The sequence below is a fragment of the Lithobates pipiens genome, unplaced genomic scaffold (assembly GCF_037356315.1).
Source record: "Lithobates pipiens isolate NorthernLeopardFrog02 unplaced genomic scaffold, aLitPip1_a1.2 Scaffold_8, whole genome shotgun sequence".
Classification (NCBI taxonomy): Eukaryota; Metazoa; Chordata; class Amphibia; order Anura; family Ranidae; genus Lithobates; species Lithobates pipiens.
In genome coordinates this window covers 660,284,912-660,300,588 of record NW_027507903.1, presented here as the reverse complement: position 1 = coordinate 660,300,588, position 15,677 = coordinate 660,284,912, and the positions used below count along the sequence as shown (strand labels likewise).

At 47.4% G+C, this 15,677-nt stretch overlaps 1 protein-coding gene across 1 annotated transcript in view; it reads right to left on the bottom strand.

The window, feature by feature from the left end:
• The window catches only part of LOC143962488 (uncharacterized), a 60,730-nt gene extending 45,390 nt beyond the window's left edge, over window positions 1-15,340 (bottom strand). Inside the window, exon 1 of the mRNA XM_077471768.1 lies at window positions 13,749-15,340. Coding sequence (XP_077327894.1) covers window positions 13,749-15,320 — 1,572 coding nt within the window. The 5' untranslated portion in view covers window positions 15,321-15,340. The remainder of the gene's footprint in view (window positions 1-13,748) is intronic.
• Window positions 15,341-15,677: the final 337 nt, after the last annotated feature.

Here is a 15,677-nt window from a genome sequence, read left to right as displayed (position 1 = left end):
AGTGTATCTGTCCGTTCATGCCTCTTACGGGCAAGCTGCATTTGATGAGTACTGATAATGTTGCATTTGATGGGGGCTGGTGAGGCTGCATTTGATGGGGGCTGGTGAGGCTGCATTTGATGGGGGCTGGTGAGGCTGCATTTGATTGGCGCTGGTGAGACTGCATTTGATAGGAGCTGGGGAGGCTGCATTGATGGGGGCTGGTGAGGCTGCATTTGATGGGCGCTAGTGAGGCTGCATTTGATGGGCACTGGTGGGGCTGCATTGATGGCCGATAGTGAGGCTGCATTTGATGGGCACTGGTGAGGCTGCATTGATGGCCGCTGGAAGGCTGCATTGATGCAGGCTGGTGAGGCTGCATTTGATGGGAGCTGGTGAGGCTGAATTGATGAGCGCTGGTAGGCTGCATTTGATGGGCACTGGTGAAGCTGCATTTGATGGGCACTGGTAAGGCTGCATTGATGGGGGCTGGTGAGGGTGCATTGAAGGGAGCTGGTGAGGGTGCATTGAAGGGAGCTGGGGAGGGTGCATTTGATGGGCGCTGGTGAGGCTGCATTTGATGGGCACTTTATGAACACCAAATGAACACTTACAAACATTTTAGGCTACAGATGTTTGGGATGGAATCACAGCCGTGGCTGGCCATCCCCAGTTGTCAGAACTGCCACTTACCCTTGGGTCTGTTAGGACAGTTACGCCTTAGATGTTCCCTTGCCTTGGGCTACCCAGCCCCGAGGCATTAAAGTCGGGTGAATCCGCACCCCGGGCCATAGCCTTCCTGGGGGCTGGTCAGGAGGCCGAGGACCATGTAATCAGCACAGCATACTGGACCGGAACCCCGAACCACGTGACCTCTGCATCTTAAATACTCTCTCCCAGAGGGCACAGCGGGAGGGCCACTCCCACTGACCTGACTCCGAGAGAGAGTAAATGAAACGCCCAACCAGTCCATAGTTCCACGCCTGCCACCAGAGACAGCGCCCCCCTGTGGCCAGGCTCAACATCTCACAGCCCAGTCAGACTGACACAGAAGTCAAATTTAGGCAAATAGACCCAAACCAAACTGTAGTTTGGGTAAAGCTAAATTTTGAAAACACATAGTGTGTGCTCTTCAGGAGCCTGCCCCTACAGCTAGAAAACCTAAACTTGTTACATCTGTAACAGACCCAAGGGTAAGTGGCAGTTCAGACGATCTAACAACTTCAATTGTGGGGATGGCCAGCCACGGCTATGATTCCGTCCCAAACATCTGTAGCCTAAAATGTTTGTAAGTGTTCATTTGGTGTCTCAAATGTGTAGTTTTGTGGGAAGAAGTTTTGGTTTTATAGCAGGGAAGTCTGTTCGTCCTGGTTTTGGCAGGATCAACAACTGCATTCAATTTAATTCCAGTTGTTTTGTGAAGTTTTATACTGTAATACAATTTTGGGTAGAGAGTAAATGGGAGGCATACACAATATTGTTGTAACATATAGATACAGAGAGAAGCCACATTGTTCGACTGTGCCTTCAGAAATCAGTAATGATGAGTGGGTTTATGGATGTGTATCTAGCACTACCCCAGAAGGAGCTGCTGGTTAGATTTGGGATTACCGTTACCTTCTGTTCTCCTCATTACACGTCTAGGGGTGTCCCGTGGTAGCCCAGTAACTCAAGAGACTGACAACAGATCCACTTGAATGGATTTTATGTGCAGACAATGAACAGTCTCATAAATTGGGATCAGAGGGTTGGGAAGGAAGTTCAGGTACTCTTATGCCGCGTACACACGATCAAACAAGAGGGTGGAAAAGTCCGGCAAACTCAAGTCCGCCGGACAATCCCCCCCACGTGTAGCCTCCGGCATACTTTTTTGACCCGAAAGTACAGCGGACTTAGAAAGTAGTTTTACACTCCAATCTTACCGTCAGACTCGCATTTCAGTGGACAATCCGGTCGTGTGTATGCCAGTCCGCCGTACTTTTGAAATGAACGGACTTTTCCCGCCCGGAGAAAAGTCCGCTCATTTCGAGCGGGTCTCCAGGTAGGCGGGGCCCGCGAAGGATACGTCGCTGGCCCCGCCGCCTGGTATGGACTTAAAGGGGAACCCCAGGTCCACATCAGACCCTTGTCCGAGCACGCTACCCGGCCGGCCAGGAATGGGGGGGCGAGCGAGCACCCCCCCCTCCTGAGCCATACCAGGCCGCGTGCCCTCAACATGGGGGGTGCCTTGGGGAAGGGGGGGCCATGCGGCTCCCCCACCCCAAAGCACCTTGTCCCCATGTTGATGAGGACAAGGGCCTCTTCCGACAACCCTGGCCGTTGGTTGTCGGGGGTCTGCGGGCGGGGGGCTTATCGGAATCCGGGAGCCCCCTTTAATAAGGGGGCCCCTGGATACCGGCCCCCCACCCTATGTGAATGAGTATGGGGTACAATGTACCCCTACCCATTCACCTGTAAAATAAAGTACAAAAAAAAACACAACACACAAGGGTTAAAATAGTTTATTGCACAGCTCCGGGGGTCTTCCATCTTCGGGGGGTCTTCTCGCCGGACTCCTCCGCTATCTTCTTGTAGCTCTTTTACTAGCGGAGGAGCCCGGCTTTCTTCCTCGCCGCCGCCCTTCTTCCGACTTCGGGGGTCTTGTCACCCTCTTCGGTTCTTCTGCCGGGCCACCGCGCCTTCTTCTAGCTCTTTTACAGGCGGTGGCCCGGTCTTCTGCCGCCGTCGCTGCCACCTTCCGTTCTTCTGTCCTTCTCTTCTTCTTCTTCTTCTTCAGATGTTGCCTCGCCGAGTCCTCCGCTCACAATGACGGGGACCGGGCACGCGCGACTTATATAGGGACAAGGGGCGGGGTCTTCGGTTGATGTCACAAGCCCCCCGCCCGCAGACCCCGACAACCCTGGCCGTTGGTTGTCGGGGTCTGCGGGCGGGGGGCTTGTGACATCAACCGAAGACCCCGCCCCTTGTCCCTATATAAGTCGCGCGTGCCCGGTCCCCGTCATTGTGAGCGGAGGACTCGGCGAGGCAACATCTGAAGAAGAAGAAAGAGGCCCTTGTCCTCATCAACATGGGGACAAGGTGCTTTGGGGTGGGGGGGGTCGCGCCCCTCCTTCCCCAAGGCACTCCCCCATGTTGAGGGCACGGGCCTGGTACGGTTCAGGAGGGTGGGGGGCGCTCGCTCGTCCCCACCCCCTTTCCTGAACGGCCGGGTAGCGTGCTCGGATAAGGGTCTGATGTGGCCCTGGGGGGACCCCCACGCCGATTTTTCGGCGTAGGGTTTCCCCTTTAAGTCCATACCAGGTGACGGGGCCAGCGACGCCTCCTTCACTGGCCCCGGCTACCTGGAGACGCGCTCAAAATGAGCGAACTTTCCTCCGCGTGTGTGGGCGAGTCCGTTCATTTCAAAAGTACGGCGGATAGTCCGGCGGACTTAGTACGCGTATTAGTCCGCTGAAAAAGTGTCGTGTGTGGGCAAGTAGCTCGTTCGGAAAGCCCGGCGGACAGTCTGGCGGGAAGTCCGCCAGACTAAGACCGCCGGATAGTCCGCTACGTGTGTACGCGGCATAACACAAACTTCAAAAGGTCCACAACAGGGTTCACGAGTCCCTCCTGGACCCTGACACAATAACCAGTTTACATTCTTTCCAACCAGGTGACTGGGTCATTGTAAAGAAGCTTGAGGGACGAGACCACGCCAGCCACTGCAAGAAGCTGCTCAACCACACCAAAGAATGAGGCGTATCTTTGTTTATTTATATTTTCTGTTTAGTATATTTTAGCAAGGGTAACGATGAAAAGCATCCCAACTTATTGTTTAAATTGTATTCTCTAACTAGCTAAGAAAGCAACTGAATCTCCACCGAGCTTTAGTACCCCAGTGATGACAGCGGTACATGATGTATATAAATATCTATATCATTGTTTATATTGGTATGAGGAGTTTTGACAAACTAGTAAAGACTCCAAACAGACACTTGTCAATAGAATTTAATGATACATTCCTAGAGGGTAAAATTAGTTATAGTTTTAACATTAGCTCTGGCTTTAACCCTTCCCTCACAAAACCAGTATGAGTATCGGGACAACTAGGTAGCCCACAAGTGTGCTTTAACTTTAGTTTTGGTAGAGGGGATAACTTTGTAGGGTCCATCACCTGTAAGGAAGGTATAACAGTTAATCTAACCAATGAACCCCCGGCCTTTTTAATAACACCAATAGATCAGATTACATCTGTTGGAAGGAAGGGTGTGAAGTTCAGACCGAGGGAGCCATCCCCCAATCTATCCTGTTACTACTCAATACACATAACCATCAAAGTGATTCCCCCTTTGTGACTCTAAAGCCCCATACACACTATCAGACTTTCTGCTGATTTTTTCCTTCAGATTTATCAAAACCATGTAGTAGAAGGGCCCTGCCTGATTGCATACACATTGAAACTCCTAAGGTTTGACCTCATATTATATGGTTTTGGTAAATCTGAAGGAAAAAATCAGCAGAAAATCTGATAGTGTGTATGGGGCTTTACTGGCCCCTACTACTTCTTATGCGGTACCTCAGCTTATAAGGTAATTCCCTCTAATGCAAGAGGTTCATACGTCCTGGTGAAACTAGTCCCAGCATCTTACATTGCGGATGATCGGGAGAATCTGATGGTGCAAGAAAAGGTGAGAACAGCAGGAAAAGCTAGAAGGGAATTGTTCATCAACTCCGACCAGGCCTGGGCATGGTCTCCTGCTTGGACGGGGTGGGGGATTGAACTTATGAAACGATTGAACAATTTCTCATCCATTGTGGATGGGATATTCAATGAAACCATAGAGGCTGTAAGGGAAATCTCACAGGAACAACGGCAGATCAAGACCCTTCTCTTACAGGATAAGATGGCCTTTGATTATCTGTTAGCATCTAAGGGGGTTTCTGTGAATTCATAGGTAAAGATTGTTGTACCTGGATTGAGGATACCAGTGACAAAGTTCAGGCCCATATGGATAAGGTTAGATCCCTGCAAGGCAGAGCCAGAGCTATAGCTAGTGAAGGTTGGAATCCTTTTAAGGGTTTGGGAAACTTTGGGGATTTTTTTTATTTTCCATTGGATTGTGGTTTAAGGAAGTAGGGGTGTATATACTCATGTCATTTTTGTTTCTATTCCTTCTATATGTCGTGATGAGGTGCTCCTGTTGCCTGATTGGACGTGTGACCAGAGCCCGAGCAGATGACCACATCTTCCTCGATGAGATAAGGCGCCCCGAAGCCCAACCCACGTACCAGACACAGAGGATCCCATAGCGACTGGCGATTACTACAGCTCACCATGTCATGTCCTCCTTATAAGTCACCCCTCCTGAAGAACAGAGTCTACATGTCAAGCCATGTTTCCTTTTTTATAAACCCATATGGACTGTAAGGACCGATTCATTTCCAGGTGTAAGAAGATCAAGATTCATTGAGGGACACATGGGATCATATGACAAACAGGATGAACTGTTGTGGAAATTTTATGCTAGGATGTGTGTTTTATGGATTGTCATCTGTCTCCCTGTGTCTGATTTAATCGAGGAGTGCTCTAGCAGAGCACACTTGGGTTGAATCGGGGACCAGCAGTAAAAACCGTCAGTATGAAAACCTTATGGGATTTGAGACGTGTGTGTGTGTGCTGAGGCGGCTCTAGGCTTTGTGAGGCCTTAGGCAAAACTTAGACATGAGGCCCCACTCACGACCATAATGGAAAAAAATAAGTCAATCGATAAAAAATAAAGGTGTGCCCCCGCTTCCCTCCTCTGCTCTCAAGCTGACTGCTGTGGGGGGATCTTCAGGATAGAGTACAGGAAAAGGGGCTGGTAAACCTACCTTTTCTAAAAGAACACAGTGAGTGATTGGAACTGATCACTCACTGTGTTCATTCATAGCATACTATGCTTTAATTTATGAATTAACAGGAGCCTCTGTCTCCTGTTCATTCATCTGCAGTGCAGCTGACGCTATAGAGAAAGGAACTGGGGAATGTGTTTCCTCATTTCCTTTCTCTGTCTCAAAAGTGAGACTTCAGGGTTCTGTTTAGACCCCTGATATCTCACCAAAGAAACCAAAAACTTTCACCAAAAGACGCAAAAAAATAAATAAAAAGATTGTATAAAAAATAAAACTGTAAAGAATATAAAAAAAACTAAACTAAAATTTTCTAATCAAACTAAAAAGCCATGCCCATCATTTATCCACACTCACTGTTTTTTCTGTATGCCACGGGTCACCATCTCCCTAGTAGGGGCCCCTACTGTACAGTGGCGGTAAATTTGAGTAGGAGAGGAAAGTGGAGGGTATGACGGTGGGTAATATGTACATGAGAGGGGTGCGGAGTCTATGGAGGCAAGTAGTATGTAGAGGAGAGGAATGTGGAGTGTATGGTGGGTAGTATGTACATGAGAAGGGTGCGGAGTGTATGGGGGTGGGTAGTTTGTACATGAGAGGGGTGCGGAGTGTATGGTGGGTAGTATGTAGATGAGAGGGGTGCGGAGTGTATGGTGGAGGTAGTATGTAGATGAGAGGGGTGCGGAATGTATGGTGGGGGCAGTATGTAGATGAGAGGGGTGCGGAGTGTATGGTGGGGGTAGTATGTAGATGAGAAGGGTGCGGGGTGTATGGTGGGGGTAGTATGTAGATAAGAGGGGTGCGGGGTGTATGATGGGGGTAGTATGTAGATGAGAGGGGTGCGGAGTGTATGGTGGGGGTAGTATGTAGATGAGAGGGGTGCGGAGTGTATGGTGGGGGTAGTATGTAGATGAGAGGGGTGCGGAGTGTATGGTGGGGGTAGTATGTAGATGAGAGGGGTGCGGAGTGTATGGTGGGGGTAGTATGTAGATGAGAGGGGAGCGGAGTGTATGGGGGGGTAGTATGTAGATGAGAGGGGTGCGGAGTGTATGGTGGGGGTAGTATGTAGATGAGAGGGGAGCGGAGTGTATGGTGGGGGTAGTATGTAGATGAGAGGGGTGCGGAGTGTATGGTGGGGGTAGTATGTAGATGAGAGGGGTGCGGAGTGTATGGTGGGGGTAGTATGTAGATGAGAGGGGTGCGGAGTGTATGGTGGGGGTAGTATGTAGATGAGAGGGGTGCGGAGTGTATGGTGGGGGTAGTATGTAGATGAGAGGGGTGCGGAGTGTATGGTGGGGGTAGTATGTAGATGAGAGGGGAGCGGAGTGTATGGGGGGGTAGTATGTAGATGAGAGGGGTGCGGAGTGTATGGTGGGGGTAGTATGTAGATGAGAGGGGAGCGGAGTGTATGGTGGGGGTAGTATGTAGATGAGAGGGGTGCGGAGTGTATGGTGGGGGTAGTATGTAGATGAGAGGGGTGCGGAGTGTATGGTGGGGTAATATGTAGATGAGAGGGGTGCGGGGTGTATGGTGGGGGTAGTATGTAGATGAGAGGGGAGCGGAGTGTATGGTGGGGGTAGTATGTAGATGAGAGGGGTGCGGAGTGTATGGTGGGGGTAGTATGTAGATGAGAGGGGTGCGGAGTGTATGGTGGGGGTAGTATGTAGATGAGAGGGGTGTGGAGTGTATGGTGGGGGTAGTATGTAGATGAGAGGGGTGCGGAGTGTATGGTGGGTAGTATGTACATGAGAAGGGTGCGGAGTGTATGGGGGTGGGTAGTTTGTACATGAGAGGGGTGCGGAGTGTATGGTGGGTAGTATGTAGATGAGAGGGGTGCGGAGTGTATGGTGGGGGTAGTATGTAGATGAGAGGGGTGCGGAGTGTATGGTGGGGGTAGTATGTAGATGAGAGGGGTGCGGAGTGTATGGTGGGGGTAGTATGTAGATGAGAGGGGTGCGGAGTGTATGGTGGGGGTAGTATGTAGATGAGAGGGGTGCGGAGTGTATGGTGGGGGTAGTATGTAGATGAGAGGGGTGCAGAGTGTATGGTGGGGGTAGTATGTAGATGAGAGGGGAGCCGGGTGTATGGTGGGGGTAGTATGTAGATGAGAGGGGTGCGGAGTGTATGGTGGGGGTAGTATGTAGATGAGAGGGGTGCAGAGTGTATGGTGGGGGTAGTATGTAGATGAGAGCGGTGCGGAGTGTATGGTGGGGGTAGTATGTAGATGAGAGGGGTGCGGAGTGTATGGTGGGGGTAGTATGTAGATGAGAGGGGTGCGGAGTGTATGGTGGGGGTAGTATGTAGATGAGAGGGGTGCGGAGTGTATGGTGGGGGTAGTATGTAGATGAGAGGGGTGTGAAGTGTATGGTGGGGGTAGTATGTAGATGAGAGGGGTGCGGAGTGTATGGTGGGGGTAGTATGTAGATGAGAGGGGTGCGGAGTTTATGGTGGGGGTAGTATGTAGATGAGAGGGGTGTGGAGTGTATGGTGGGGGTAGTATGTAGATGAGAGGGGTGTGGAGTGTATGGTGGGGGTAGTATGTAGATGAGAGGGGTGTGGAGTGTATGGTGGGGATAGTATCAAATACACCACTGATGCACTAGTGACCAGTGGAAGTTAATTAACCCCTTTGCACTGCATTAGTGGCAACAGTATCAGTTAATTAACACTGATACTGTTGCCACTAATGCAGCACAAAGGGGTTAATTAACTAACACTGGTCGTTAATGTATAGTAATGCATTAACCCCCTCCATGCTGCATATTACAAATACCATCTGCAAACTTACTTTCACTCTTGCATGGGGCTTTATTGGCTCCTCGCAGGTCTGTGCAGCCACAATCTCCTCTGCCTTTTCATCCCGCCTCCCGGCCTGTGAATGAAGGACATCACACCGGGCGGGACTAGGAAGCTCCTGTCGGGTGGAGATCACTCCGCCTGACAGAGCAGTAAATGCGTCGGATGGACGGACCCATAGAATACTCGCACCGCTCTGCTGCAGATTTAACACAGTGCAGCGGTGGCCGGCAGGTGTCACGGCCGTCTGCAGGCAGCGGTGCAGAGCAAGCACCATTTTTACGAGGCCCCCCGGCCCAGTCCGCCCCACCTCCTGACGGTTTCAGCAGTGGCCGTCAGCTCCGCCTCCTCTACAATTCCTCTGCACTCTGCAGCAGCTGTATACTAAAGATGGTGAGGCTTTACCATCCCGGCCCGCTCACCCTGCCAGCTTGGAGACACTGGCCGGGCACATTCCTTCATTCTTCCAAAGGCACATCAGGCAAATTAGGCGGTCGCGAGGCCCCCGGGAGCACGGGGCCTTAGGCAACCGCCTTTTTTGCCTAATTAGAGAGCCGCCTCTGTGTGTGTGTGTTTGGGGGCGTTTGCTGGTTTTTAGGTATCAAAATGCGATGCACTGGGCTTCTTGCCTTCAAATGTATATGCACATTAGAGAAGCGAAGTCCTCATAACGAGAGAAACCTATTATATCTCTCTTGTGGACTTCGCTATCCCCTTATGGATACATATCTGTTTTTATAAGAGGACTAAGGATGAGCCGAACACCCCCTGTTCGGTTCGCACCAGAACCTGCGAACAGACCTAAACTTCGTGTGAACTTTAGAACCCTATTAAAGTCTATGGGACTCGAACGTTCACAATCTTAAGTGCTAATTTTAAAGGGTAATATGCAGGTTACTGTCCTAAAAAGTGTTTGGGGACCTGGGTCCTGCCCCAGGGGACATGGATCAAAGCAAAAAAAAGTTTTAAAAACTGAAATTTTTTCAGGAGCAGTGATTTTAATAATGATTAAAGTGGAACAATAAAAGTTTAATACTCCTTTAAATTTCATACCTGGGGGGTGTCTATAGTATGCCTGTGAAGGGGTGCATGTTTCCAGTGCTTAGAACTGTCCCTGCACAAAGTGTCATTTCACAAGGAAAAAAAGTCTTTTAAAATCACTTTCCATTGTCGGCTCCCGTAATACAGAGAACACTCAATGAGTGTTCGCTGTATTAGCCGACAATTCCTTCATTGATTAAAAAAAAAAAGCGTGGGGGTTCAATTCAATTACCAGGCCCTTCAGGTCTGGTATGAATATTAAGGGAACCCCGCATCAAATTTTTAAAAAAAATTGACGTGGGGGTCCCCCTAAAAATACATACCAGACCCTTTATCCGAGCACGCAACCTTTTTTTTTGCATTGATCCGTGTCCCCTGGGGCAGGACCCGGGTCCCCAAACACTTTTTAGGACAGTAACTTGCATATTAGCCTTTAAAATTAGCACTTTAGATTTCTCCCATAGACTTGTACAGGGTGTTCCGGCTTTTCGAATTTGCCGCAAACATCCCAAATTGTTGACTGTTCGCTGAACAGGCCAACAGGCAATGTTCGAGTCTAACATGAGTTTGACTCGAACTCAAAGCTCATCCTTAAAGGAGGACATTGATATCTGCCTTGCCAGTTTACTTGTTTACTACTACAGCAGTAGCAATGTCCCCTCAGATTGTCTGAAGCCTGTAAGAACAAGTAGAATGATCTTACTAGATATTGTCAATGAGGGAGAATTGGCTGAAATGTATTAGAGACACAAAGTACAGGTAATGATATTACTACAAGAATTAGGAGACCACACATGACACAGCAGAGCAACATTGACCAGCCGAAGGACAATTTTAATGAGCAAAGTGTCCTGACAATGCCGTCTCCTCCCTTCTTCCAAGAACATAGGACTCCTCGTTTGTGCCATCAAAGCTTTATTTAACACACGTGTGAGAACAATACAATAAGGACATTGTTCTGATTGTTACATTGAAGGCATAAGACAAGTGAATCAGCATAGGTAATGAGATACATCCCAGATTGGGAGGACACAGAATACATTATGAAATGACCAATAAGAGATATAATATACATTTACTTCAGAAATAAACAGTTACTCATCCCTTGTCTGCAGTTTTAGCATACAATGACACATTTTTATGTTTTTATCAATGACTATAAATGTGCAAAAATTAAACTTTATCCTGGAAATTGAAGGAAGTTAGAAAATCTCATCGTATCACGAGTTGTACAATGAAGAAAAACTAATGTGTTGTTAAGCTGCAAGCAAGTATACAGATACACCTTTTCATTAAATACATGTAACATGGCAGAAGAAGACAAGATGACAGATAAACGTCTCTCATAAAATTAGGACAAATGCCTTGCGAGTCTATAAATCCAACTCAAAGGCCAGGACTAAATGTACTAGAGACAAAGGGGGTTATTTACGAGAGGCAAATCCACTTTGCACTACAAGTGCAAAGTGCACTTGAAATTGCTCTGAAAGTGCACTTGGAAGTGCAGTTGCTGTAAATCTGAGGGGCAGATCTGAAATGAGGGGAAGCTCTGCTGATTTTATCATCCAATCATGTGCAAGCTAAAATGCTGTTTTTTTTTTTTTTCTTGCATGTCCCCTTCGGATCTACAATGACTGCACTTCCAAGTGCACTTTCAGAGCAATTTCAAGTGCACTTTCACTTGTAGTTTGCACTTGTAGTGCAAAGTGGAATTGCCTTTAGCAAATAACCCCCAAAGAGTCTATAAATCCAACACAAAGGCTAGGACTAAATGTACTAGAGACAAAGGGGGTTATTTACTAAAGGAAAATCCACTTTGCACTATTTTAGCTTGCACATGTTTGGATGATAAAATCAGCAGAGCTTACACTCATTTCAGATCTACCCCTTAGATCTAGAGCGACTACACTTGAAAGTGCACTTGCAGTGCAAAATGGATTTGCCTTTTGTAAATAACCCCCAAAGAGTCTATAAATCCAACACAAAGGCTAGGACTAAATGTGCTAGAGACAAAGTGTCTATAAAGCCCATACAAAGGCTAGGACTAAACGTACTAGAGACAAAGCATCTATAAATCCCACACAAAGGCAAGGACTAAACGTACTAGAGACAAAGAGCACAGGAAAAACTTCAGGAGAGAACCTATAACTTTATATCACATCTCCATCACCCTCCACCATAATATAATAAAACATCACTTTACATTACAATGTAGACTCAGCATTATGTGATAGAGCCAAGATAACATACGACAAGCCAGGGAGAGTCCCAGCTAATGGTCTGCTATTATCATAACAGGAGAATGGGAAGACTCATTCCTGATCTTGTTTTCTGCCAGAGATTTCCCAGAATTCTGTCCTGTATGAAGGAGACATGTATTTCCAAGACAGAAAACTGCTGACATTGATAGAAAGTGAGGAATAAAATAACCGTCATCGATTATTATTATCATGAAGGTGAACTTACTCTGTAATACAAATAATAATAGAAAAAAAAATCTGTATGAATTATTATTAAATCAGCAACATTTCCAGGAACAAAACTCTAAATCCCAGGACTGTTCCTGGAATCCAGACACACCTGGCAGTTATCATTGTGTCAGTTCATGAATGATATTTATTATAATTGAAGGGCATCTGTCATGAAAGAATCTCGGGGGCCAACAATGCTAAACTCTACTTTTGAGAATGCTAGTTCCCTGACTACATCTAAAATTATTTTGGCTTTGATGCAGACTCAGTCTGACTCAGAACATGCATAGAGATAAGGAATTAATGCTCTCCTGGGGGATTACCTTGCGGGTGCGCTCCCGAGTCCAGCATTCAACGTCCATAGAGGTCGAATGCAGGACTAGGCCCCGCCACTCGGATTTGATTGACAGCAGCGGGAGCCAATGGCTGCGCTGCTATCAATATATTCAATTTAGAGCCTAGAACCCAGGGCAGAGAAACAGTGTCTCCCCGTGGGTCAAGTTCTAGGGCTCAGGTAAGTAAAATGGGGTGCTGGGGGGACGGTCACTGCCAGGCTTTTTTTAACCTTAATGCATAGGATGCATTAAGGTGAAAAAACACATAGGTTTACACCCTCTTTAAAGCTGTATTAAATCTAGAATTTTATATTGGAGATACCGACACACCACCAAGTGGTGCTTTAGTTTTCAGTTTTTTCCCTATATTTTCCCCTGGTGAGCCTGCCAGTAACACACTTCCTGTCTTAGGGTGGCTCCTCTATCTATGGAGGGCAAGTGCAGACCCCCTTGGACAGCAGCCTTGTCTGGAGAGGGGGGTGTTGGATGGACTAGTAGAATTAGATGGACTTTACATAAGTGACTGATAAATTAAAGCCAAACTTTAGAAGCACTTTTTATTCAGTTACAGCAACATTTTTGTCTCCGTTTGGGAAAAAGGTTTTATACTAATGAATAAAAGCTGATCATTGTAAACATCCGTCAGTTGTACTTGGTTTGTCCCAACCCTCTAACTGCCATTTTTGATGGACAGATTGGTCTGTTAAAGCAGGTTGAGAAATAACAGCAGAACCAACAGATAAAAGAACTACAGGGGACTCAGAAAAGCAAAGACTGCTGTGTTCATGTAAGTGAGAGACGCCATCATATGTGTAATTTCTTATTTTAAATTTAGTACCAATTTATATGTTCTTACATTACACACAGCCAGAAGGAGGTCTGAAATGGCAGTCTCATACTTCTCTCAGGAGTCAGTTAATAAAAACCCTCCGACATTCGGACCGTGTGTACTGGAGTCGTTCCAGGAGAAGCTGGCCATTTGGCTGGCTTCTGTTGGACACACATGCTGGAAAACCAGCAGCTGACCAGCTTCCGATAAGTTCCCTTAGCCAATGACTGAGAGCTCTGATCTGAGTGTTCTGGCGGGGGGACCGTTCCCCTGTCCGAACACGACAGCTCAGAGGGGGAGATCGCTGTACTTACTTTGGATAATTAGTACAGTGGCTCCAACCGGAGTTGTCAGAAAAAACCTCATAGTGTGTACCAGGTTTAAGCCTATCCCACCACCCTTCCATGATATGTCACCAGACTGTTCTCACATCTCCCACCTCCTCCCACGTATCTTTATATAACCTCTCCATACACCTATCCCAGCATGGAGGGGCTCAGTGAAGGTGGTGGTGAAGGTGTGGAGGTGTCGGATCGGGTCACACAGATCATAAAAGGAGATCTGCCCGGCCTCATAATCCAGATATATCCTGACTCTGTTACTGGGGGGATTGGGGGGTAAGAGGATCTTCTTATTACTGTCATGTATCACACAATACTGATTATCAGTTCTGTCCAAACCCCAGGACTTGATATTATTTCCAATCAGTGACTGATCTCCTCTCCTTTCTATACTGGGGTAACACATCCCGACTCTCCATATATCTGATCCCCCGACATCCACTTCCCAGTAATGTCTCCCTGAGGAGAAACTCTGACTGCTCAACACCTGAGACCAATTCTGGAATCTCTCTGGTGTTTTGAGGGGATATTGGTTTCTATGTGACCTGTATACAGTTTTCCTGTCATCTGATATCTGTAGATAATTATGAGCTGTGTTTCCATCCAGTAATATGTCTGCATCTCCCTGTATGGGGAAGTATACATTTACCTCTGTTATTATATCAGATAAACCTGTGTGTAAGACCCCCGCCACATCCAGACCCCCTCCATCATGGAGGAGCTCCTCATGTCTCTCTCTGTCCTCATTATCTCCATCCTCAGTATCACACAAGTCACCTGTGTCTGATTCCTGTAAGACAGTCAGTGGATCCGTCACGTTACACAGCTCCTCAATGTGACGCAACTTCCTGGACAGCTCCTCCTTCTTTATTTCCAGATCCCGGATGGAGATGGAGATCCGCTCTGCCCTCCCGGAGATGTCCCTCAGGACTCTCTTCTCCAGGTCTTCCAGACGTCTCCTGAGATCTCTAAACAGGGCAGTGACTCTCTCGGTGTCACCAGCGGCTTCTTCTTCTACTTTCCTCCTGTGTTCCTGCAGACTCTGGACTCTTTCCTCCGTCTCCTCTCTCTTTGTCAGAAGTTTCTGCAGAATATTCCTCAGTATCGCCTTCTTCTTCTCAGAAGCCTCATCCAGTGACTCCATCTCATGTCCTTTATGTCCCCCAATCACATAACAAGAAATACAGATACAGGTCTCATCCTCAGTGCAGTAATACTCCAGGATCTTCTTATGGACGGAGCATTTCCTGCTCTCCATGGACAAGGTGGGGTCACATAAGACGTGTTCTGGGGACTTTTTGTGGACTCTCAGGTGTTTATCACACAGAGAAACCTCACAGTGCAGACAGGATCTAACAGCAGGTACAGGAGAGTCCACACAGTGAGTACAGAAGACCCCGGACTCCTCTTGATCTTGATGAGCAGACAGGAAAGTCTCTGCTATGTTACGTAGTGTTATGTTCCTCTGCAGTGCAGGCCGATCCGGAAACTTCTCTCTGCATTCAGGACAGGAATATCCTCCAGACCCCTCCTGTGTATCCAGCACACCATCAATACAGACCCGGCAGAAGTTGTGACCACATCTCAGGGTTACAGGATCCGTATAAATGTTCAGACAGACGGAACATTCCAACTCAGCTCTCAGATCACCAGACGCCATCGCTGACAGCAGAAGAGAAACGAAACGGAAAGCCCCTGGAAATAGAAATACAGCTGAACCCGTTGTAACTTGTTTGCACAGGGCGAGGCTGAGCTCAGCTCTCTGTTTACTTATTCAGTAACGTTTCAATGTCACAAGACATGCCCTATTTTTGTTTAGATTCATAAAATTGTATTTAAAAGAAAATAAATACTTTTTTCGTTCTATTTCTTAGTTTGGATTGGCCATAAATTCCATGAATAAGTAATTCCATAGTAGAATATCAGCCGGTCACACTTTGTCCCACATTATAGTGACTTAAGGCCCGTACGCATAATGCAAAATACGTACATAAAATTGTGGTACAACGACCGGTCC